Source organism: Halyomorpha halys, unplaced genomic scaffold (genome assembly GCF_000696795.3).
Source record: "Halyomorpha halys isolate HHAL.00 unplaced genomic scaffold, Hhal_1.1 Scaffold154.1, whole genome shotgun sequence".
Classification (NCBI taxonomy): domain Eukaryota; kingdom Metazoa; phylum Arthropoda; class Insecta; order Hemiptera; family Pentatomidae; genus Halyomorpha; species Halyomorpha halys.
In genome coordinates, this window is record NW_027112031.1 from 941,905 (window position 1) to 969,613 (window position 27,709).

Sequence of the window (27,709 nt, forward strand, 5' to 3'; positions counted from 1 at the left end):
TTTTCTTTCCCTTCCATTTCACAACCCTTATTTCATTTGATCAACAAAGTCCCCTATACAACAAATATTAAAAATAATAAAGTAATAAATAAAACAACAAATAAGATATGCAATGCATGCATGCCATCCCTCCTCTGGATAACTCCCCTACTCATTAATTTCCATGCATGTGGTGGTGGATGATTCCCAGGGAGTCAAGTACTATATTCTCTGTCATCCTAGCCACGTCCTGGACATCGATCCCAAGTTCCTCCATGAAGCTCCTAGTTGTGCTGGGAATCGTTCCACGGGCTCCGAACCAGAGGCCTCTCACGTTGAAGTCTCGTTCTCCGAAGCCCTCACGGAACTTCTCCTTTAGGAAAGGGATACATTTATCGTAGATTTCCTTATCTACCTTATTTGCCTGGTCAAGGTCGTTATTTTCATATCTCATGGTGGGATCCAGAATGATTGCCGGCTTCCCCTTCTTAGGAAAAGCAACTATATCCGCATATCTTGTGGATCCATCTGTATCTACACAGTAGACCTCGTCAAAGCAGGCAAAATCTCTTTTAGGAGCTTCATTAACTCGTATTTCACTCTATGATGTCGGCGTGTTATGAGGAGGGAGTTGAAAATAAAATAAGTCTTCAAAAATAATAGAACAAACTCTTACTAATGGTTATATCTGCTGTGACCGTTAAAACTAGGGAAGTCGAATTGTCTAAAAGGGAGTTCACTGAAAGTGAACCATCTTCGACATTTTTTAAATAGATTTATATAGGTTAAGTTAAGTTGCTTTCCATTCTACTCAAGCAAAGCAACTCAACTTAACCAATTTAACAGAACTTAAAAGACACCCCGAGGATGGGTTAAACCCAGATCAACTCAATTTTAGATAATTTAATTTGCCTCATTTTTCACAACCACCACAGATATATTTATAAATGTAGCAATTTATGGGGAAAAAAATCAAAAGGAACGACAATGGAAATTTTCAAGTTAAATAAATAAAGTGCATACACAGTCAACTTTCTCTTTTATAAGGAATGTTAAGTACCTAATAACAAAGGATATAACAATCATATCAAATACATTGGAAAATTAATATTTTACACCTTCATTGATGAATTCTTTCAACTAAAACGAAATATTATATTTACGTATTAGTATATAACTGTAAGGGGACCAAAAATGGATAGTAATTATTATCGGGTAATCTCACATCTTTTAAATATTTTACTCTAATTTTAACAAGCCATAAAATAAGCTGAAGAAATTACTATGAAAGTGTTCAACCATTGATCAAATATTTTTCTGATGGCAAATATTAGAGAAAATGTTAGCACATATGTAGCTCATAAGTTTTGTTATCTATTTCAAAACAGTTCTATACAGGTTTACCATAAAACAGGGAGATTTCCTAATCCTAGTTTTGTTCAATTTATACTCATTAATAGAGAATCGATCTATCGACGGTTCTCACTCTAAGGGTTAAAAATATTATCATACATAGATCAGCTTATTAAGTAATATGAGAGGTAATTTTTAATACATAAAAGAATTCTTGCTAAGCAGTCCATTAAACACATTGTACATTAACAGCCTCACATAAAAATATGGAAAAATTAATCATTTAATATTAATTATCAATATTTAGTGATAAAAAATACTTATTTTAGAAATTATATTATTTTTTGGAGAGAATGGGAGAAAAGGTGTAAAATTTACAGTAGATAATATTACCTTGGAAAGAGCTGAATGTGACTTTGTTGAATATATGTTTGCCCCTATATCAGAAGTTGTTGAAGGATTAGCTGTTTGTGTAGGCTGAACTTTGGGACCTGATGAAGTGGACGTTTTGAAATCTGAACTACCTGTACTGGCTCCTTGGTTGTTTTCATACATCCCATAATTTCCAGAAAAATTATTAGGACCTTTACCATAAACACCACTACTAGTATTACCATGAGTACTAGTTGTACCTCCAGCAGCCACCTTTAAAAAATAGAAAAAAAAGAAAAAAGATTAATCAATAGCTAAGATAGAAATAGAAACCTGTTTTAAGCTTATAAGGTCATGATAAAATATGCCTGAATAACTGGAATTATCTAGTAACTCTCAACATTTAAGTCTAAATGCTACAAACCAAACCCATCTAAAACTAATTTAAATTGTTGTTTACCAATACGAACCACATTATAGTAGTCATGGATAAAATAATGCAATGGTTTTATGATTTATATTTAATGGTCTAATTTATTTAAACACCACATCAAAATTTGTCAATCATATCTCTTTGAAGGAGTTCCAGTATAACAGGTTTTAATATAAATTGTTTTTCTATACTTTGGCTGGGAATTAAACAGATATCTGACATATTACTGTTTATGATATTGACACTCATGACAATTACATATCTATTTTCTTTTACATATTTATTCATAGTGGTACTTATGGATTTAGTAGCTAAGCATAAATAAATATACAGGATGTTTAAGACTTGAATGACATCCTTTGAGGCAGACTTTGTAACCATACTTAATCCTGGAATTCCCAATAGAACAAAAACTGCCATAAATTTTTTTTCTTCAATTTGTGGGTACAAGTGTGGAATATTGAACAAATGTAAAGAATACAATTAATATATTATTAAAAAATTCTCAAAAACATATTTTCAAATAAAATAAAAAAGATTTCACATAAGAGTCTGTCATTATATTTTAAACAACCCGCCTAACATAGGATACATAGATGCCAGTCATGATGAGTTATTATGACAGACTGTCAATTATTAAAACTTGGTTAGTCAGTTATGGTAAACAAAGTTTCTTTTGGTAAAGAATTCGACACTGAATTTTACAATTAAAAGGGGTATTTGCAATGAAAGATTCTAAGAGAGAATCTAATTCTAAAACAATATTAAATAGGTAATTTTCGCATTTATGCATCTTATCTTATATTAGGATATTGAAATTATGATGGTAGATCCTAATTGGAAATTAAATTCTTAAATTATTTTGTTCTTTATTTTGATCAAAATTCCAAACTCTTTGTCAGCAAACCATTAAAAATTGTTTGCTATTTTTGGTAACTTATGGGTTTGGAATGATTCGGATAGAAAAAATCATCTATATAAAATTGAGAATCCTACATTGAAAACAGCCTTTTGATTGGAAATTCCAGAGTTGACTTAACTACCAAAAGAAACTTCATAACCATAACTGATTAACCAGGTTTCATTTTGAAATTCTCTAAACTCTTAGAAAAAAATGAGGGAGTCAATTGTATCTTTAACAAACTGTATATAAGAAAATAGGCCTGTAATTTTGATGAGAGTCAATATTATAAACATTTAACAACATTAGCATGAAAATAAGTAATAATTTTCTTTCTTTAACTGTGTAAATAACTGTATTGTTTAAGAGAAGCAAAAGTTTTGAAGTTGAACAATAGAAAATTAAATTTGATTAATAAGATTATTATGAGTATATGTGAATTGATTAGTTAATTTAAAAGTTAGTTAATTAGAGATAGAAAAAATATTAAATTAATCTAACTAAAGAAATAAATTCAGATGGATATATAATATTGAGTAACAGTTCACCAATCCCTTAACCGTTGAAGGTAGTGCGAGGATAGTAGGCCAGCAGGTATAACTGGGACTGATAGGGCTAACCTACCGTGAGGAAGTATGAGGTAATTTAGCAGCTGTTTTTCATCAATATTTTCTCTTTACTTATATAATTTCTTTGTTTTTGTTTACTTGTGATCTTATATATATTAGTTGAGACTAAATCCAATAGGGTGGTACTAGACCGATTCAATACTAATAATACTCAGTTTTATTCTAATGTTATCCTCAAATAAAAAAAATTGAGTAATTACAAATGAGATAAAGAAAAATAAATTAATTACAATAAAAGAATATCATTGTTAACTATCAAGATCATCGATCATCAATCATATCGTAGAAAAACATTTTTCCATGAATAAATTTTCCATTTTGATTTCTCTAATCTAAACATGATCTGCATATATGTGGCTAGAGTAGAGGAGACATGGACATCCCCCACATATATATGACTATAGCAGATAAAGGGTTAAAACATGAGTAAATAAATATATTTAAGAGAAATTCATACTAGACAAAAATAATTATCCTCCCAAATTTCAAATACTAACATCTATATAAAATTTATTTTACTAAAGCAGTAATGTCAAAATAAAAGCATGCAGTATTACATAATTGTCTAATTATTTTAAAAATAGTTTTAAACACTATTTAAAATTTCTAAAAAATAAACTAGTCTGAATAATTTTCTTAAGAAACTAATAAATAATTTGTCAATATACAAGATGGTTATCAAGGAACTTTGTCAATGTATAAACAATGTGAATAAAGTTGGATAAAAAATATGCAGAATAAAAATATTTGATACGGAATTGAGTTCAATAGATCAAGAATTAATTAATATTTTAAGAAATGTGATTGATTCAGAATTAAATGTGACAAGAAACAAGTGAACCAACAACAAGCCATCAATTTGACTTCAAAACACAAATTAAAACTTTCACTAAACTAATGCATAAATACATTCAGGAATAGCACAACCATATCAATGTCTTTTAACTAAATGGAAACCAAAATACTGAAACTGAGATGTAGGAGCCAAATAAATTTTGTTTTATTGTACATTATAATTGATAAAAAAATGTTAACATATTTTTTTTTGTTACCGGGTAAAGTGTTGGAGCGCCATACTGAAAATTCCCTGGAATCATGGCTGATCCACCATAAAAGTAAGCGTAGGCAGGTGGCATTGGCTGGTTCATCATAGGCTGCTGGTGAGCCTGAGATCCACTCTGAGATTAAAACAATTGATCAGTTATGATACAAAATAACATAGCCATGTAACAATTTTAGAATTTATGAAGTAAAAGGAATAACAGTAAAACTTATAAGATACTACAATAATGAAAATAAAAGTAATGGACAATTCTATATAATAAATCATAATTGTGAAATATTACAAAGTTAAAATGATTTAACAGCTCTTGAAAAAAATTATAACTTTGAAAAATGCCCTCTATGAAAAAGAAAAATTATAACATAATTTTAGATATTCCCTCAATGCAGATTTGAACAACAGATGTGCCCTTTTTAAGTATTACACACGCAAGCCACACATAATGAAAATATGCTTAATGTTAAGGTAGATTTCAATTATACAAATATTCTGATATTAAGATAACCAGCTTGTAACCTTAAATTAAATCAGAAGATGTATGAGAAACAAAAGTAATTTTCTTTTTTTTTAGAAAAAGAAAATGTATCTCTAGTGATTTGGTAGATCCACAATGTTAAAATAAATTATTGCCACAAGATGAAAGGTTTCAGAAGTATTCAGATTTATCCGTAAAGCCTAGTACTATGATTCTTAGTCAGAAAATAGAAAAGTTAACACATTGCAAATAGTGCTCATACAAATTTCTTGCATATGACTAATCTATAGTGAAGTATTTTGGACTACATGCAAATAATGTATTCATGAAAAACTTATAAGACTGGATGCCTTAATAACCCCCACAGAAATGGTTTAAATTTTAAAATATATCAGAAAAACAAAATACCCTACAATGAAATTCCTAATTTGAGAGCTTATTCATAAAATTGATGGCACCACTTATTTTTTTTTTCTTGAGGATTAACTAGAAGATAAATATCATCTGTAGCTTCTTTGTGAGATTGAATTTATTAAAATATAAAAAAGGAAGTTTCATAATGAAAGCTAATAGTATTAGTTCAAAATACAAGTATAGAAACAACGTGTTAATTACACTAATACTTTATTTTTTCATAATAGGGAGGACTATTAGTGATATTACAGGCGTTAAAAAGTACTTAAGTATAAGTTACTATTGTACAAATCAGTGTAATTGTATTAAGTTAAATCGACAAGACTAACTAATAGTATTAGTTTGTACTTTATTATGAAACAGGGCTCTGGTCTGCTTATTAAGAACAATGAAAAATAATGTAAGATCTGATTTTTTGTTTTCCATAATTTATTTCTTTATTACTGACTTATGATTGTTCTCTAGTTAGTCAAACAAGGTTTTGAATGTTTCTAATGTTAGAATTACATTTAAATTCAAAATGGTCCAATATTCTTTTCTGCCTTTTCCAAGAAGAGAAGTATACGTCATAACCTGTTAGGAGATAAGTAATAATCTTACAGTTTTCATCCATGAAAGATTAATTTCTAATGAATTATATTATAGTCTTCATATAGTTTTACTTGTGCATGGGGAGCCAGTTTTACTTAGCTCAATATCAATTAGTACATTCCAGAAGAGCATTTCATGCATCTTGAAAGGATAGGCACACATTATTTTTTCAGTTCATAAGTCTTCAAACTAATTGTAGTTAACAGCAGTGGGATAGAGCTATAGAATATTTCAAAAACAGGAACCAAATCATATATAGAAAAGTCGGTCAATAATCTTTTATATTTTAACAAAATTTAGATTTAAAATCAAATCGACCCACCCCATGTATCATCCACAAAAGAAATATTAGCTGTATTTATCACCCAATTAATAGTATTACTGTCAATAGGTTACTGGGTTTACTTGGCTAATTCAAAAAAATCTTGCCAATTAACATTATTTTAGTAATATAAATAACCATGATAATAAAAATAGTTTTTGGGAAAAAAATCTACTTAAAATGATACAGTAAGAACAGAACATACCTGTTGACTTATACTTGAAGCCTGGACAGGTGAAGTGTTGTCGGTTCTGGCGAATCGACCGTCATTCATGTTATACTGAACTCCTTCTCTTGTAGTAGAAGTTGGATAGCCCATTTCATAATATCCAGTGCTCTAGGTAACAAAGTATTGGGTATATAAAGTCAAGATGAAAATAGCAATCACATGAATAATACCAAAAAAGTAGAAACTATTTATTGAATACCATTCTTTCAGACCATATTGCTGCCACTTATCAGGTCTACAAAGAATAAGGTACAATGAAGATTATATATTGCTGAAGTTTAAAGGAAAATAAATGGTATAATATTCTTTATATTTTCACATTCCTTGTATCAATACAAAAACAGCAAAAGAACAGCTTGAGGCTCTGGAGGTAATGACATTATGCATTATTGCTAATTCCTGGGATATATATATTTAAACTATAGTCTATTGTATTGGAACTTTGTATTAATCCTTAGACAATGTTTTTTTGCTAGAACAGTACACATGGATATGGGTCCAATGGAAAGACAACTGTTAGAGTATTACAAACAGTGCTGGGCTATGTGCCCAGACTAATGCTAAAACTATTTTGCAATTCATAACACTTTAGCAGTTAGCATCAATATCTTTCAAGACAGTTTGGCTATAGCAGTATCTAGTGGTGTTTTACAGAATTTATAGCACCCTTTTTAACAGATTCCTTTGGTTTATAAAACTCAAATGGGCTCAGATGTCTAGCGCTGGCTCCAATAACTTAGTTTTTTACCTATTGGTGAATCCTTATCTGGTTTTCAGCCAAGTTATTAATTTTGAACTCAATTTTTAGAAACCAATAAATTTTAATAATTTAATATTTATTAAGTTAGGAAAAAATAATTAAATTGAATATTTAATTATGAGCAACATAAACATAGATTTGTTAAGAGAACTATATATGGGCAAGTTACAATATACAATGACATTCAAAAGAATAAATAAATGAACACTTTGTCTAAATTTCCTTAGTAACTAAAAAAAATTTTTTAGAGAGGCTTCAAAGGATTTCCTCTCAGCAGATGGACTATTTACACAAGGCCCCTCTCCCCCCACTGTAGTAGCACGACTTTATAGCTCTCCCTCCTGCTGTCAAAGGGCTAAGAAGCTCAAAAAAAAGTTTTAGTAATTTGATATTAATACATTAACATTTTGCAAATGGGCAACTAGACTGTAAAATGTTGAAGAAAAACGGCAACAAAAGTTCTAAATAATAAGTAGTAAAAATGAAAAAAAAAAAACAAACAAAAAACAGAATTAAATAATACCTAATAATTAGTAATTGTTTATCATTTCTAGAAAATAATAATACGGAGAATCAATGTGTGTTGTAGATAAACTAAATTTAATACAATTTTAAAGGAAATTTAAATAGTTGACTTACAATATGTGGTGCAAGCCTTTGTTGCTGCATTAACTGAAGGTCTTCATAGTACATCGGTTGCTGAAAATATGGAATTCCACCTTGGCCCATTATGTACTGATGAGTTCCCACTAAAGGAGGTACACCAGGAGGCATATTAGTCACTACCGTACTTTTTCCCACTAAAAAAATTCAGAAACATTATTTTACACAAATATAACAATGTGGAAACAGAAATTATTGCACAATGCAAGAGTTATTTGAAATCTTACACAATTGTTGCATTATCTAAAGTAAATAATTATTTCTGGAGAAATTCACGATACATTCTCAATGTAGTACAATTCACAAATAAAATAGTGTAGACTATGTATATACATTTACATCAGTGGTTCCCAACCAGTGATCCAGAGATAGGTCAGGCAACACAAATTTTTGTGAGGATTTATTATTATAACTATTTCATTAAGTATAATTACTGATGTTAGGATGATAGCACAATAATGTTCTCAAAATGCACTTTTGAGCAACCTTATTTTCAAATAATTTGTGAGGGGATCTCCCTTTACTCGAAGTCAGGAGAGGGTGGGCCGCACTTGGTTCAATTTTAAGCTTAGTGGTCACCAGTTGTCTGTGTGTTGAAAACCACTAATTTAAATAGATACACACACATACATTTATGTACGCCAGGTAAACAGTATTGTACCATAATATTGGACATAAAGAACATATTTATCAATTCAACATTGATTGTATCAAAGAAGAATAGCAAAGGATGGAATCGTAAGTTATATAATAAAGATTGTGTTGAAAACTTAAAAAATCTTAAAACATTCCTCAGGATTCTATTTCAGAATAGTTTTAGTGAATAAAACAGTAGGAATAACAAATACATTAGCTTAGATCAGGCTTATCAGTGAGATCAAAAAAAGTAAGGGAAGACTTCTAAATAGTGTGGTCGGTGCCAATCAGGATGAACAGATTCTGTCCTATGCCTATACATAGGGAGTAACCTTATGGAAGAAAGACCAACTGCCTAATTATTGGCATTATAACATGGATGATATTAAAATATAGTAAGGTGCAAACTGATTGATTCGGCAATTATCTAAGCTAATTCAAGTTGTAAGATAAATTATTGTGTTCTCCTTGCATCCTATAGACAAAGAGCAAAAGTGAACAACAGGTGATGAAATATATTCTTGTGAAAACTGAAATTCAATAAAGAAAACTAGGGTTAAACTTCATCCCCTGCACAGGCATCAGTAATCAAAAAATTAAAATAAATTAACTGATCAATCAATTTAAATGGTTATAAAAAAAACACCAGTACAATCAAATTAATCAGCTGATTAAAAACAAATAGTTATTTAAAAAAAAATACATATAAAAATATGAACTTCAGCAGACCACTCATCTGGGATTTATTTACAAGGTTACCGGCATACTGAATTAATTATCAATTATCATTTATTAACAATAAGAAAAAATATATATACATACTTAAATTAAATTTGAATGAGACAAATATACTTACTACTTGATATACTTGTTGGTTTTGATGTAGGAGTAGTCTGAGTTGCAGATAAAAGAGTCGGTGTAGGGTTGATTGATCCTGAGTGTGAAATGGAGCTTAAATTCACACTTGCTTGAGAAGTTTCAAACTGTGAAATCAAATCTCAATTATAAATAATATAATAAACAGCCAAACAACATGAGTTGTTTATTAAACACTAAGTAGCCTTGGCATTAATTTTAGAAGTACAATCAATTTTAGAGCCAAGTAACAATATATTATCCAACTTATTATCAGTTAACAGGTATGAAATAAATATTTGAGTATCGGTTCTCATTACAAGTTTTAAGTAAAAAAAAAAAAAGTAACACTTAATATTTTGTTTTAAAAGTTAATTTGACTGACAACCCAATAAATATTCATTATAATTGAATATACATTTTACTGAATAATAAATAATGAAATAGGAATTTGTAAGTAAATGGATTTCTTATATCTTATTTTAGTTAATTTATTTCCTTTCTCTATAACTACTCTCTCTCCCATGTCATACTATGAAACATGTAACAGTCGTAAAACTAAGTCCAGAAAATCTAAAATAAAACATAATTTAGGTTTTTCAAATAGACTTGCAAGTGGCTCATATACCTCCTCATTGCAAAAGAATGTCTTCACCAACAAAATCTGTCAGCTCAATAGACAAGAAGGATTTTGAGTAAGGCATATTATTCCAACAATTGTCCAAACAATCATCATTGTCAATTAGCCATCTTTAATACAATAGCTGACTATTTTATGGAAGAGCAAGAAAACAATCTTAAAAAATTACTTTAACTGCATCTTTTGCCAAATGGGCAGCAAGGATTGACAAAATAAACATGGGGCCATTCCCTAACCCTATTCTTAACAGCCAATACTCTAATCCTAAATTTACAATTCTTAACTGCAACTTCATAATTTAGAACCTTAATTATTCATAATTTATATATCCTGCATCAAATATAAAAATGTTTTAGAAATATTATCTAGAATCCGAATACATTAAGATATCTCTGATAAATAAATATAATACCTCTTTTGAGCTTGAGGATGATGATGACACCAATCCTTGTTTATGATTGTGTTGAACACTACTGTTGTAATTCTGATAAGGTGTAGTATATGACTGTGTAGGCAAACCAGATGTGCCATACACACTTTGGCTACTGGAACCATATTGCTGCTGGCTTCCAAGAACACTCTAAAAGTTGACCAATTATTGAAAAAATATTGTTCAAAATAAACAGATCAAAACATATGAAAATTTTACTGAAATAAAATAAAATAAATTTTTACTATATACTAAAGCTGGGGTATAATAAATTAACTACTTATAAGAAACATAAAGTGTCTGTCATCGCATTTGATTTTCATTTTTTTCATAATAATGGGGTGTAGTTTCCAACTGATCAAAGTCCATTCCCTTATACCTGTTCTTTACCTTCAGATTTCTATACAACAGTCCACCAAACTACAGCTTTCAACAGAGCTTTATTTATCAGATCCATATCCCTAACGAATCCCATTTAATAATATTCATTAATTCTGATGTTTCAACTTCTTTTAATCAAAGGCTCGAAAGCCCACCAACAAGAGTAAGTTATTATAAAGGGATTAATTCAGGAATAAATAAAGAGTTTATTGTTATTATTAAGACAAGCTTCTGAAGTCTCACAATACGTAATATGTCGAATAACAATTTAATGCATTCGGACTACATAACCACAGAAACAAACTTGACACATTCCTTCATGAATATTTCATTGACATCACTGCTGACTGAAACCCATTTCACAAAGCATTCTTACTTCTACTTACACGACTACATTACATATAGAACAGATCACCATGACAACACATCCCAAGCAGGTTCTTGCATCCTTATTCATAAATCTTTATCTCACTCCCTTATTCCTTTCACTCTGTTTGATACTATTAAATCAACATACAGCTTTAACATAACACTTTCAGCTATATACTGTTCTCCAGGTAATTCCCTTTCCTACAGCCATCTTGACTCATTATTCCAGTTCTTTGGTCTGCGATATATTGCTGGAGGAAATTACAATGTCAAAGATCAACAGTGGGGATACAGAATGTCCAATACTTGTGGTAAGACTCTTTCCCGAGTCACAACATCCAATAGTTATTCCATCCTCTTTCCTAAAAATCCTACTTATTGGCCTACATAATTCAATCTTTAGATGATCTCTCTTCAGATCACAGCCCCGTTCTACTCCACATCCATTCAAATCCTATTCCTAGACCCTCTCTCCCTTCACTGGTTACAAGACAGATGAACTGGAAAATTTTTCAGACTGATCTAGAAAACGTACTTGACTTAAAAATTCCATTAAAAATAAAAGACTTTGCTATCAAAATACTCTCAAGAACGATAGGAACTACTATCACTTACAATACTTCACCAATGAACATAAAAATTTTTCGGGAAAACAACTTACCTTGTCACGTACAAAACTTATTAACAGAAAAACGCCAGCAAGAGCGAGGTGGCACAGAACAAGATATCCTTCGGATGAAACTCATTACAATACATTCACTAACAGACTAAAAACAGAAATTACAAAACAGAGAACACAAAATTTCCAGAACTTAACAAAAAACTTCAATACCACTGACTAATCATTAAGGACAACTACAAAAAAGCTACTAAAAAACAAATCCTTTAACCATTCACTTCTCACTGAAAATAAGGTTTGGACACGATTAGATGAAGAAAAGACTCAAATGTTCAGCGAACACCTCTTTAAAACTTTTAACCCCATCCTGATATCCTTGATCCAACTCATCTTGAACATGTTGAAGCAGAGATTACAATTCCACTCCAAATGACCCTTCCTCCTAAAGCCTTTTATCCCTCAGAAATAATGAAAAGCATTCACCAATTATCTTCTAAAAATGCTCCTGGCAACGATCTAATTACATCACATATTCTGAAACAGATCCCTCGTAAAGTCATCCTATTCTTTACCTATAATGCTACCCTCCTATCCACCATTTCCCCAACCCTTGGAAAATGTCTATAATAAAAATGTTTCCCACACCCTCCAAGCCACTTGAATATCCATCTTCCTACCGTCCTATTTCAGTACTGCCAAAAATCAAAATAAATCCTGACAAATCACCTTTACTCTCTGTCTTAAATCTCTACCCTCCTGTCCTACAGTTCCCTTTCTAAATACTCCACTAATGCCTGGTGAACAGATTCAATACTTAGGACTCCATATTGAAAAGAGACTTACTTGGAATCCACATACAAGACTGAAACGACAAGAAACTGCATGTAGATTTCGATTGCTACAACACCTACATGACAAGCACTCTATACTTCCCATTTATTACAAAAAATTATTATACACTATGATAATCAGACCAATTTGGACATATGGAATTGAGCTCTGAAGCTCTACCAAAACCATCAAATCCCTCCCGCATCCAATCCTTACAATCTAAAATCTTTGATGCTCCTTATTACATTACAAATAAACTCATCCACAAAGAACTTAACATCCCATTTGTTGCAGATTCGGCCCAAAACAGATATGCGTCTTTTCATTCTAAACTCCTTACCCATCCTAACTCATTAATTCTTAATCTCTCATCCTTAGTAATCCCTTACAATCCTCCGAGGGGTCTGAAAAGAAGATGGCCACGGGATCTTCTAATTTAAATTAATGCTTGAAGTACCACCAATGGGTGGTTCCTTCCCAAGATTTTCAAGTGTAAATGAAACAATCCACATATTTACTTATTGTATTTATTATTTGTACAGTTGTAAATCACATTAAATATAAATAATAATAAAAAAACAAAACACTAAAAACGTTTTTAACTATAAAAATACAAGATAAGCCCATTTGAAATAGTAAATAGAATGAATATTGTAAAGAAATAGATATAATCAAAAATTAAAAAGTGAATAAATTAATGATACCATACAAGAAAACATAAATAACTAGGAAAATGAAACAGATTTAAGATTAATCAACTTACTTGATAAGAGTTAGTAGAATTGGTTAGGATAGGAAGTGTCTGAGTTTGCTGAGATGGATAACTATTATACTGGTAATGCGGATAAGAGCTACTAATACCACCATACACTCCACCAGTTGATGAAGAATATGTACTCTGGCTTGAACTAGTACTATATATTATACTACTAGTCGATGTCATCTAGAATATATTGAATAATTAAAAATTTGAGTCAAAATATATCACAATAAGATCAACTTTGAAAACACCAAAAAAGAAAATAATAATGTTCTATCCAAAATAACATGCAGAATGAAAGGAGCACAACCAAACATTTTTTTATTTGTTAAAACTAACATTAGACTATATGTTATACTTGGAAGCCCTCACGATGCAGGTGCAGTTTAACTTCCCCTCTACTCCCGAAATAGGCCAAAGAAAGATCATTCCTCCAGGAAAAGTGCATTTTGAGTCACTATTATTGTGAACTTCTCCAAGTAATACCCAAACATTAGGAAAGACAATTAATAAAATGATTGTAGGAGGATAGTTTGGGTGGCGGACAATAAAGGTATCAAAATAGTAAAAGAAAACTATTTGTAGTAAACCAATGTTCTGTCCCACTTTGCAGGGCTGTCAGATTGGAACACTGACGAGATTGGAGAACGACTCAGTGTTCCAAGTGTTCTAATCCGACAGCCCTGCAAAGTAGGAGGGAACATTGGTTTACAATAAATAGTTTTCTTTTACTATTTTGATACCTTTATTGTCCGCCACCTAAACTATCCTCCTACGATGTACTTCGTATTATCAACCTTTCTTCTTCCAAATTAATAAAATGGTTTTAACAATGAATTCTCACAAATATATGTGTTGCTGGGCCCTCCTGTGATCCATCATAAGGTTCTCAGAGCCCACCAAAGATCTGCGAATCACTGATTTAGCCTTATATATGTGAATTGGCTGCTCAGCGGAATGATCAAGCTATTTTAACTTCCAACAATATAATTTTTGAGTTGTGCCTCTTTTATTCTAGATGTGCAATATTTATTATTTGAAAAAAGAAACGAACAAAATGAAACCTTATATATTTCCCCCCTTTTTTAAAAAAATAAATATACTCTGTATTATATTAAATAATTGAACATTATTTGAGAGAAATAAATTAACTAATAATTACTAACATTATTTATTATTAAGAATAAAAGAATATCATTTAAAAAACAGTTAATCATACAGAGAAAAAGAACAAGGAAAATAATTACTTGTTATTGAATAAATTTTTGTTTTATTAAAATCCAAATCTTGATATGAGCAACATTCTCTCTAATGACATAATTTATCATGTAGGGAAAAGTCTTGACAGATATATCAAAAGAATGAGTCAGTCACATTCTCTCTATTGACATTTATCTCTCTATTTATTATACAATGAGAATGAGTCAACAGATTTTCAGTAATTAATAATATAAGTATTAGATTCTTAATGAGATTTAGAAAGGTTTTCAACTACCTAACTATCATCATTTAGGTCGCTCCTCCAGCATTTATAATTGGAAATTCATGAGGAATGAGGTAGCGTGATTGAAACATTCTGAAAATAAAAAATTATTATTGAAAAAATAAATTATTTATTTACCTGACCAGATGAATAAGATGAACTATAAACGGATGGAGATTGTTGAGCTGTCTTAGAATACGGTGATGTTTGGTAAGTAGGTTCTTGATACAAACTAGATGAGACATCAGAAACTTTGGCAGTTAAATCACTTATTTGTGATATGGATGCAGCACCATTATTCCTAACAGGACTAAAACTAGTTTCATTTAGAAGGAGGGAATCACTAGTAGCGCCCTAATAGAAGAAACATAAATATTAAAATAATATTATTTATATATTCTCAATGTAATCAAGAATATGGTTTTAAAGATAGAAGATATTAGATCTCATAACAGTAATTTTACATAATCAATAAAAATGTTTTTTGAGTTTATAGCTTTACCGATTGGTGAGGCAACAGCTTTTCGGATGAAACTGGAGAGGGAGAAGGATGAGGCGTAGGAGGTGATACTTGAACAGACTCATTTGTTTCATTTAATTCCAGGGCACCAAATTGTACATCGAGAAGCCCAATATTGTTTTCTACAGAATCTGGTGGCATTTCTACTGCAGTTGCAGGAATCTGTAAGAAATAAAAGTTTTAAAACTAAATAATAGTCACAAAAAAATCATCTTTTGAATTTTCATCCAAACCCCAAACATAGTTCAGGAATAAAGTAAGTAAAATACAGTTAGAATTAGTAAAGGTTATATTTTCAATTTTAAGGAGAAGCTATAAAGAAGATACCAACAAACAATAATAACTTTTTTTGAGGTGTATATAGTTGACCATAGATTACTGATTGGAGAAGATGGTCAGGGGAGGGGGTTGCGATCAGCAAAGAAAAACATAAATAAACAAAAAAATCATTTATTTGTAACAACATTGAGTTTTTAGACAACATCCTCGCTGACTCCCTAATGTAGACAGGAAACTCAGGTCAAATGTCTGCATAAATAAATAATTTTTTTGTTTATTAATATTTTTCTTTGCTGACCGCACCCCGCAACCATCTTCACCAATCAATAACTTTTTTTTTCATTCCCTAAAGTTAGATAGTTAAAGAAGAATCAGATCCTTTATAATAAGAGATTTAATAATAAAACCTCAAAGGAAAAAAAGTATTAAATAAATTTAATATACAGTTAATTAGACTTGCTACTTGTGATATCCTTTAAAATCATTTTAACTTTTTAAATAATAGCATTAAATGACTGAAATAATCAATTACCTTTGAAGGAGGTGGAATTTTTGGCCTTGGCCTATGCATTCTGATTTCTTGGTTATTGATACCTGTTCTATCATTTCGTGACATCATGATCAAATTAGTAGCCATTGGAGGAGATCTAACTCCCATAGGTGGAGTTATTGCTGAAAAATTGGTATTATTTTTTAAACTTGTATTTTAGAACAAATATTGATTCATTTAAAAGAGCTATATTTTAATAAATTAAATAAAAACTAATTCAAAACAAAAAATGAAATACTACCAATAATGTCCCATAATTACAGCTATGCATCCAACCAGAGAAATGAAAAATTATTTTTAGAGAATACTTTAATTCTATTAAATGTAAACATCGTTTCACGAGAAAATATCAAATAATTATGGGTAATAGAACAGCAGAAAGCATAAATGCGTAATCTATACACATATTGGTATAGTTAAATTTGATTTGTTACAATTATATTGTTTATTTATTTTTATAATGATTTACATTTTTTTTCCTTTACCATCAAAATATTGTTGGTCGCTTACATCCTCTGAATCCAAAATTGAATAATTATTTAATTTTGAAAATACTATTCCTTATACAATTAAGAAATATGCATTAAAAAGTAAAATAAAATTTGCAAGCAACTAGAAAACGCCTAACCTTTTTCAGAAATTTTTGATTCTTCCTTATTCTGATTTGAAATTAATATAGAACTCCTTTCTGCTCTTGGAGATATCATAATTAAATTTGATCCCATAGTAGGAGATCGCACACCAACGGGCGAAGTAATAGCTAAAAATTAAATAATTAGTTCTAAAATTCATGTTTGTGTGCATGTGTGTGCAAATACATAACATCTAAATAAACACACATACATACAAACATACATGAAATGTATGTATTTATATTGCCATATTATTATTATTTCATAAATATATAGATTGAAAACGATAATAAATACAAACATTTAAATTTCTTTTAATTAATAATTACTTTATTGACGTTACTTGATGTCACAATATAGCACATTTGTTAAAATTAGAGTACTTAGGTATTGTGCGTCTGATCATATGCAACCTTCCTTTCAGTTATAACCTATACTGTAACTTATCTAACCAGCTGTTTCGTTTTCAAAATTTAATTTTTTTGTAGTAAAAAATATTACAAAATTAATTGGGATTAAAATAGAAAAATTCAGGGCTTCTTAAAATATTAACTACAATAAAATCCCTACGAACCAGTCACCTCGGAACTGGGGCCCAAGCCAGTTTCCATTTTGGCCTGTTAATCCGAGAGGTAGGTATTTCAACATTAAAAATGTTTTGACATATGTGCCTTATATGTATAATGCACAAATCAATAATGACAGCTAAGTTAATTTTTTTTAAAATGTTATTTTCCAACATCTAGAGAATTTTTATATTTTTTTCATGAGTAGAATATTTATTCACTTCCTTTTCTCGATAATAAAGACTATTGTTGAGTTAATTCTGATAAAAAATTATGCATTTGGGCTAACCATGTTAAATTCTAACTTACTGTAATAGGGGTATTCATGATGTGTTAAATGTAAAATGTTTACCATGTTAAATGTTGTGAGTATAGGGATTTGAGCAGCCCTACTTAAAGCCATGTTAAATGTTAAACGCATAAGAGTTCCTAGCAGATTTTTCGAGCAACCTGTTTCATAATCTTTCCATCAAAAACTTCTTGTTATTGTTTACTTTTAAGTTTTGGTTAAAGTAATTTATTACAACATGCCTAAAGTAAGTGAAAAGTAGGAGTTGTGTGAAAGTTTGGCTACTGAGGACCTTGTTGATCTTCTCACTTGTGTGGAAGAGGATCAAGATGAGCAAATTGACGACTGTCATGACATTGTTATTATTGTCACCCATTGCTTTAGTTATAAAAACATCAAAAACAATACTAATACAATCATAACACAAACTAGGAGCTAGTAAGCTAACCCGACAGCCAACAAAACGGTAATGAGCTCAGCTGGTATGTTGTGAGACATCATTCTCCATTTAACAGACTCTCTACCAAAATATATGTAATATCGTTTTAACATGGTAAAATAAGGCAATATTTCTCCATTTAACATAAGGTTTTCCATTTAACACGCCTAAACATGATAAACTAAAGATCATGAATACCCCTAATGAACACATGTGGCCGGACTCTGGGCTCCATTTCTTCTGTGCCATGGCCAACACTGTAGGTTTAACTAGGCAACTTGAATTCTTGAATGTCAACAATGGATCAAAAGTGAAAGCTAATTCTCCAGCAGAATTTGTGTTTTAGAATTGGCAGAAGATTAGTAGTAGTAGTTTCTAAAGTGGTTGATAGATTTCAAAATAGCTATTAGCATATTCTATTGTCTCTGTTGTTATGCTGTTAATTATTCTGATTACCAATAGATAGCACCACCGAACACTCCAGAGAATGTGACTATTAAGTGCTTAATGCTTGAAAATTTAAGCTACTTGGCATACTGAACACGCTGCCCACCCTAAGTGTAAACGGGCAAATTTAAACTTCAATTAAATTCAATGGCTCAGCAAATTGTAGTGGCAATATATGTGCATGTGGTGTTGTGCGCTATATGAACATATTAGATGAGAAATATTTTACCCAGATTCTCACCTTACGAAGCAAATAAATTTGCTGGAAAAATAAAAGAGATAGAAAGCAGATAAGAAAAAAAAAATCACTTGGACCAGGAAAAAAAGACAGTTAACGAGTAGAATAACGCACCCATATTGATTGAAAATACAAAAAATAAAAAAATGTCCTCTAAAAGAAAAACAAGTTATTTAAATATAGGTAAACTTGAAAACAGATAGTATTCCTCTCCTTGAAAAGCATGTGGATTGTGCGTCATATCATCCTTTAGAAGACAAACTACAGAGCTTGTTGCTCTCATAAGTTTCAACCTAAAGGAGAAAGCATAGTCTCAGTCTGTTTGTAGTCTCTACCAAAATTAACTTCGACAATGCTACCAATCGGCCAGTACCCTACCAATGACTTCTCTTCTGATAGGATTACGAGTTTACCTACCTGTGTTCCTTTGGAGTTTTTGCTCTAATTCACCCTTTCTTGCAAGGTGAACTCCATACGCCACTGCTGCTGAATGGACAACATTTGATGCTTTACTTCCAATCATCTGATAGGGCTACCATCGCGCAAGAAGAAATCTATCTCACATTAAACATCTATAGAAGTAGCAAAGTAAAGCGAGACAAAGCCAATGCAATCCATACCGATGGTAAAATTGAATGGGTAACTCACTGTCAACATTCAACATATATAACACCAGGCAAAAAGGCTTATCACTTATCATCAGAACATACACATTTCAACTCTATAGAGGCAGCATAGCACTAGGGTACATTCCAAATAATTTAAGAACATCTAAGGCGTATTATACAACCAAATCGGGGGAAGGATCTTGTAAAGATCCAAATCCAAAGGCCAAGAAGTCTCAAATCTTTTCTAATAAAAGCATTGAAAAAGATTGTAGACAGTCATATCCAAGAATAAGAATTGTTAGCTTGTGTTACCAATTCAGATAAATTGGCATATTAAGTAGGAGTATTCTGTGAGGTTGCATTACATAACTTGGTCTCTAGGAAAAATCACAAGACCAAAGAGAAATTACAATTGGCATCTTCTCTGATATTGAGGTGCATTCAATAAAACTCCACACAATGTTATTGTTAACTTGCTATGAAATTGAAATATAGATTCAGGAGTTTGCAGATGGATCATTTCTTTGCTAATACAAAAGATTCTTAAATTGGAATAAGGATACTCTGAACTGCAGATTAGCCTGAGGCAGTTTCCCACAGGATGCTGTATATATCAACAACTTTGGTGTCTGGTGGTTGAATCTATGTGTTGTCAAACTTTCCTGTAGCAGGCTTCAACGAACAAGAATATGCACGTGATATTACTATTCTAAATGGAGGAAAAAACCCTAACATACCTTAAGATTTTCTCCCAACATCAATGGACACCCTAATGAATTGGTGCAAAGACAATGGTCTGAACATCAATACACTCAAGGTAAATGTCAGTGCCTTCATAAAGAAAATAAGTTATAGCTAATAATCAGTTATACTTGAAATTGGTTATTGGGCCAGCACACTGTTAGGGGAAGGGCTGATTGGTAGGATTATAACAATCTACTTCGAAAGCCAGCCAGTAATAGGGGCACTCAACAATCCTGTAACACAACCAAGAGTGGGTGAAGACTATAATGTAGTACTAAACAATACACGATACAATAAAATTAATGTTGAATGGAAGCTGGGACACTGTGGCATACCTGGAAACGAGGAAGCTGATAGGTTAGCCAGAAATGGTTTTAAGAACCTATGTGTGGTATAAGCTTAGCTGAGCAAAAAGTAGGATGAAGACAATTAATGTCATTAAAATTAAACAACATTGGTAAAGTAATAGAAAGATATACCCTATTTTTCTGAATGGACACTGAGACAATTGAAGTAAAGTGTTACTTCAATAAGATAAGGTCATCCTAGGGAAAATTAGAAGGCTCTACACTGCCTACTGTAAATTCAATAAACACTTGTTTAACCTCTAGTGGATAGAATCACTTATGAGTAAATTCTGCCGCACTGAGCAATAAATAATATATCACATGGTCTGTTGATGTGACGATTAGCAGGCTTGAGATTTGTATTGTATGGCATGGACTTAATAGCGGTGCAAATTGATCAATCCACTAACCTTAACAAGAATTATAGAATCTACTAATCTAAGCAATCAATAGCTTATAAATATACACAGTAAGCCTCAAAGGTTTCCGTGCATTAAGCCAATAATAATAACAATAAAAAAAGTTATAAATAAGGGTCACCATAATTAATGCCACCAATACTGAATTAATTATGAACATAACTTGATTAAATTAAAAGAAAAAAATTATTCCAGGATTACCAAGACTTTATATGACCTTTCCTGTAATAAAGGGGGAATGAAAGAATTACACAACAGAATTTGCATGTTAGAATTGGCAGAGGATAAGTAATGGTAATAGTTTTCATAATGGTTTGGAGATAGATAATACAGCAGTTTGTTGTTAACACATTCCATTGGCTTCTTTGTTAACCTATTAATTATCCTGGGTATTAATGGGATAAATGGACACTCTTGATAATATGATTATACAGCGCCTAATTGATCGAAAACTTGAGCTATTTGTGGACCAAACACTCACCTGTTCAAGAGATAGATAGATCAAACTGATCCCTTTCAGTTGAAGCCTTACCAAGGTTCTTGTAAGTGGATATGGATATCTATAAAATATTCAATGGTGAACTGAAAAGAATCCATTGTAGGTTTTGTCACTGGATCTGGATATTCATAAAGTATTCAATGATGAACTTGAAAGGATCTATTGGGGATCATGTATCTGTTAAGTCAATGAAGGTTCACAACTGAATACTCTTAGGGAATTTTTGCCACCAAAATAATGTAAATCATTACATATTTAGTTTTTAAACTTAATTTATTATTTTTTATCGTTATTAATTAAGGATGTTAAAAACGAAATTTTCAATCCAATTACATAAATTTCCATGAATACGAAGACAAACATAATTAAGTTATAATGATTAGACACAAAATACATATGTAATATAATTATGCTCTCTATGGAGCGCAATCACATATTACAGTTAACACTTTGATCGCATGGGTTTCCCTGGAAAACCACTTACAGGCACAATATGTTTTGGTTGATATTTTATTTTGATTTAATAAAGCACTATATAATGCATAAAATGTAATATTCAGCAAAATAAAGTTCAATTACGTGTTTTTTTTTTAATGACAACTATGTATGCAATCAGCTAATACATGATATTTATGCATTTGTTCTCTTCTATTAAACATTTAGAAAGTATGAAATAATTTTAAACAATATAAAAAAAAAAAATTTTTATAAATAAAAAATGTTCTTTTAAGTGTAAATAAAATAATATATACGTAAATAAATTGGTATACTTCAAAAATAAATTTGATATTAAAAAAAATTGAATACCAGATCATAGCTGGTGGAAGGTAGGGCAGTACTAACCATGGTTCGGAACAATCAAAGATGAAAGGGAGGTAGGTGCTAGAGCTCTTTCCACCACTCTGAACGCAAGCTACTAAAATGAACTCCCTTGACGATAGATTATCGTCATAACCCATTAGTCCCAAGCCAACACAGCTTGACAATAATGTAATTTGAGCCACGTTCAAAGTGTTTAACAGAATAAGGAATAGAAATAGAAATTCTATAATTATATAACTAATAAAGTAATTAATTAATTAAATAGTACCACAAAACTAAACAAAAGATCTAGTTATAAAAAACACCTAAAAATTACAATAAAAGAATATAATCCAAAATTACCTGGTTCAGGTAGGGCTGCATAAGACTGATGAAATGGAATCGTTAATGAATTTAATTCAGGATTTTTACTTAAATTGCTCCCAGTTTTACCAGGGTTGATATCAACTTGTAACTGGTTCTTTTTCTAGAACAAAAATAAGTTATTTTTTAGTTTTAGGATGTAATCATTCAAAAATGAACACAAAATAAAAAATTTTAAAAAACAATTTTTAGTAATAAATAATTATCAATATCACACAAGTCATTTTGACATACTAAACAAATTAATAAGAAAAGAGGGCAGATATATACTTACTTCAAAGTCATCTGCAGCAATATTATTGGTACCAAGTAAGGAATTATTAATGGATGGTGGTGAATTCCCAGTACCAGACGAGGTGTAAATCTGACTGTTTGCCAGAGAACCAGTATATTCCTCATTATCCCAATCCTCTAAAAAAAAAAAAAAAGAAAAAAAATATTATACGAAAATACTAACCAGAAGTATCGCTTCACTTGGAATTTTCAAGAAAAAAGTTATTTTGAAATGTTAAGTGGAATATTTCAGTGCGGGATTATTAAAACAAAGATAAGCCTAATAAAAAAGGAAAAAAAGACATAATAATAGTATAGAAGGAAATCATTAGAATATAAAATATAATTTTGATTTTTCCATAATAGTCAAAATCATTTTTAAGAGAATTACATGGAATGTTGCCCCACTCTTCTCTTAGCAATATCTTAAATTCTAGGAAAGTCATCATGGGAAGCTGACGATTTTCCACACATCTTCTCATCATATCACGGTAAAGCCTATTGGATTGAGGTTCTGCATTTTTAGTGAAAAACACAGTATACTAATGCCAGTTCTCCAAAAGAACTCAGATGTTACCTGTGCAATATGAGTCATCGAATTACCATGGAGTACATACCTCAGTACAAATTCTATCCAACTCCCTCACTGAAACTCCATGAAAACTAGTTCTAGGTGATACATTTCCAAATTAATATCTTTCACCTGGGATTGTCCACACTATCCCTTAGATTGAGTGTATTTAATGGGAATCTTGAATTGTCCCATTAATATATATTTTAAAATGAACTTATAGGTAAATATTTATCTCTAAAATTATGTCACAGTATATTACAAATAAACTTACATTTACTTAAATTAAAGTTAAATATGATGGACTTGTTACTAATCTAAACAACAGTAAAAATCTTTTAATTTTAATTTCAAAGAACACAAATTCCCTCAGTTCCTCTCATGTTTTTCACAGACAAATTAAATTTAATAAACGGAACACTAAGCAATTATGGGAGATAATGGTGATTTGTTTGATTAAATAAAATAAAGGGAGATTCCCTTATTATACACAAAATAAGTGGAAGGAAAATTTTATATATAGGATGTCCCATTACACATATTATTCACTCCCTATTCTCCAAAACTTTGGTAATTCTTATTTGATTTTCACTAGGTCATAATAATCCTGTAAGGTTTACCCTTAGTGGGTATTGTCGAAGTCCTAAACATCTGCTGCTCACTTAACTTTAGAATTTCCAGTAGGAAGGGGTATTTATGTTTATTGGATTCTGATAACAAATCTGATTTCAAGAAAAATTCATATCAAACACCTTTCTTATGACTTGTATCGAAGGGATAAATCACTAAAAACTGCTAACAGTTTTATAAAATTGACAAAATTTTGTAACATATTTTTATTAAAATATTTAATGATTTATACATAGCAAACAATGTGAAAATTTAACAAATTAAAATGTTTTAGAATTCAATATTCCATAAAAATTGTCATAATTCATGTTTCCTCAACCGCCCCAGGATACTAAAATGGCTGGATTGATAAATAAATATTCAATTATTATGATGGTTTCTTATGGGGAGTTTGATTATCAAACAATTTTGTCTTTTAGGTTTTTTCAATTTTCCACAAGAAATAATAATAATAATTGTTATCAATTCACATTTCTTGTTGTATAGGAAGCAGTAACCAAAAATGCTATTTAATTTAGTTTATTCTTTATTGCAGCCCCATAAAATACATGTTGGGCTCTTTTTTGATGAGGGGGGCTTTTTTTCCAGAAGTCCTAATTAAAAAAAAAAAAACCACGAACAATTTAAGTGTAAATAATGCAGAAAATTGAACCAAAATCCTATAAGAACTTATTTTCAGAATTGAGGTATTCATTTATTGAGGAATCATTTTCAAGATGGATATCTTAGTCTTTTAAGCCGGGCAAGGAAATTCAAATCATAATGTTTAAGTTAAAGAGGGAAATTGTACATAAATAATGGTTAGCAGACATAAGCAAATATTTATATAATAAAATTAAAATAATAATAAGTTATTACAACCTGAGTTATTATCATGGTTTATGTTCGAAGATACAGGTGGTCGCTGAGGATCCCAAGTATCAATGGGTCTTCTGAAGGTTCCTCTTCCTCGTCCAAAACCTCGACTCTGAGGTCTACCTCTACTACCACGACCCCTTATTGGACCATTAAGAACTTTTGAAGTCCTTTTAGAACGATCACTGGTATCATTGCTTTGAGTCTCACTTGCTTGTCTTCCTCCTGGAATATACCAACATAAAAATTAATAAAACAATAATTGAAAATTCAGTAAGTTTAAATTTTTAAAAACAAATAGAATTATTATCTAAGAAGCCTATTAACAGGAAGGGTCGAAAGATACCAACGATTAACACAATAATTATAGATAAGGCAGAAACAGACCTTAACTGAAAGTTCAAATGAATATCATAATTAAATTTGTGAATATAATTAACAACAGTAAGATATTTACTAAAGCTTCGTAAACCCAGATGCCATCACCATCAATAGCCATTGCTTACATAAATACCTACTAATACTGAACACCATCAAAAATAAGTTTATACTACAATAATGTGTTTGGAAACGATTTGGGCAAAACATTCTTGATTTCTGATAGTCTTAAATCAATTTTCCTATACAGGTCTTAACTAACTTAATACATCCTCCTGGACTATTACCCTTAAGATACTTATAACATTATTTATTACCCATTAGAACAGATCCGCTATATTGGACTACATCTGGACAAACGACTAACCTGGAATCCTCACATAAGATTGAAAAGACAGGAAACTGCACATCGATTTCGACTATTACAGCACTTGAATGTGAACACAAATTCATTACAAAAGACTGATTTACATGACAATTATATGGCCTATCTAGACATACGGAGTTGAGCTTTGGGGCTTCACTAAACCTTCGAATTCCTCTCGTATCCAATCCTTACAATCCAAAATCCTTAATGCCCCTTACTTTGTTACAAATAAAATCATCTACAAAGACTTTAATGATCCATTTGTAACCAATCTTGCCCAAACCAGATATCAATCCTTCCATTATAAACTCCCTAACCATCAAAACCCTCTAGTTTCTAACCTTGCTTCTTCTATTCCTGAAAATCCTCCGATGTGCTTGAAAAGAAGATTGCCTCAAGACCTTCTAGTATAAAAATATGATTAGAGTGCTACCCCCTGGGTAGTTTCTCTACATGCCAGTATCACTCCATTTTAATATTACGTCAAATTTACATAATCTGTTTTTTTGTAAATACAGTTGTAAATTGCAATAAATAAATAGAAAAAAAACAACATTATTTATGACTTCCATAATTACTAGAGGCTATACGAGACCAATGTTTCTTTAATGATTATAGTCTTCAAGTGGTAACAATAAATCAAATGGTACAGTATATAAAATATAGGAAAAAACATTATACACTGTTAGGAGAAAAAGAAAAAACAATGGATTTGACAACGCAAGGAAGAAGCACAACAGCTACATGCCTATTCCATTCAATTCTATTATTATTTTAGGGATGAATGCAGGTTTACTACATTGGGATTTAATAACACATTAAGGGGAGAAAATAAATAAAAAATACTAGAGATTGTATAATGTAGAATATACAAGAAAATTAAACATGTTTAGATAAATCTAAATTCAATATAAATGCTTTTAATACTTCTAAAAAATTACTATATGAATAATAATAATAATAATTCAAATGAAAACCTCTAAAACCTCTTCCTCTTCCCCGAATATTTCCAGTTTTACTGTTTGTTGTCAATTTTAAGTTAGCTATGTGATCCCAGTTTTCTTCTTCTACTGGAGCCTCCGAAGGTTGTTCTTTTTCTTTGGTATTCTTTTCTCCTGAAGTTCTGTTCTTTTTTTTCTTAGAGGAAGTAGACCATTCGCTCTTAAATTATTTAAAAAAAAAATTATACATAAAGGATCAGCACTAATAAAACAAAATATTCAAGACATTACAATAAAACTTACCTCAATCCCTTCTAATAATAAGTTAACAGCTCTATTTGGATCATTATCACAATCATGTAATGCTGTATAAGCATCATCAATTGATTTCTGAGTGGCATCCATTACCTTAAATTACAAAAAGAAATAACACACTACAGTTTAGTAAGTTGCTAATCATTTCAATGAGTATATGGTATAATCAATTATTAATTAAACATAACATTTGTTATTTATGGATTACAATACCTGCTTCAATTTTTCTTTCAAATAAGGGTCTTCTGTTTTAGTGTCAATTATTTGGGCTATCCTCATTTGCTCTGCTGTAGGCTACAACCAGAATAAAAAAAAGTTTCAAATGATGTTTATTCACAAATTTAGTACATTATAAAGAAAGCATTATATAGAAAACTAAAAGAAAAAGTGAGCCCTGATAGATTGCTAACAAAAATTATTTAATACATA

At 30.6% G+C, this 27,709-nt stretch overlaps 1 protein-coding gene across 6 annotated transcripts in view; it reads right to left on the reverse strand.

Annotated features, from left to right (window-relative positions):
- The window catches only part of lig (lingerer), a 40,618-nt gene that overhangs the window by 6,390 nt on the left and 6,519 nt on the right, over window positions 1-27,709 (reverse strand). For 4 of the 6 annotated variants that reach the window (XM_014417370.2, XM_014417371.2, XM_014417375.3 and 1 more), the window contains exons 3-19: window positions 27,494-27,574; window positions 27,269-27,373; window positions 27,002-27,185; window positions 25,286-25,504; window positions 23,225-23,361; window positions 22,930-23,053; window positions 17,166-17,297; window positions 16,520-16,659; window positions 15,691-15,870; window positions 15,327-15,542; window positions 13,709-13,888; window positions 10,728-10,895; window positions 9,677-9,803; window positions 8,161-8,321; window positions 6,738-6,869; window positions 4,720-4,845; window positions 1,726-1,977 (exon numbers count right to left, since the gene is read on the reverse strand). In XM_014417370.2, the coding sequence (XP_014272856.1) occupies window positions 1,726-1,977; window positions 4,720-4,845; window positions 6,738-6,869; window positions 8,161-8,321; window positions 9,677-9,803; window positions 10,728-10,895; window positions 13,709-13,888; window positions 15,327-15,542; window positions 15,691-15,870; window positions 16,520-16,659; window positions 17,166-17,297; window positions 22,930-23,053; window positions 23,225-23,361; window positions 25,286-25,504; window positions 27,002-27,185; window positions 27,269-27,373; window positions 27,494-27,574 (2,664 nt within the window). The remainder of the gene's footprint in view (window positions 1-1,725; window positions 1,978-4,719; window positions 4,846-6,737; window positions 6,870-8,160; window positions 8,322-9,676; window positions 9,804-10,727; window positions 10,896-13,708; window positions 13,889-15,326; window positions 15,543-15,690; window positions 15,871-16,519; window positions 16,660-17,165; window positions 17,298-22,929; window positions 23,054-23,224; window positions 23,362-25,285; window positions 25,505-27,001; window positions 27,186-27,268; window positions 27,374-27,493; window positions 27,575-27,709) is intronic. The other 2 variants (XM_014417372.3, XM_014417373.3) reach the window with 2 other exon arrangements.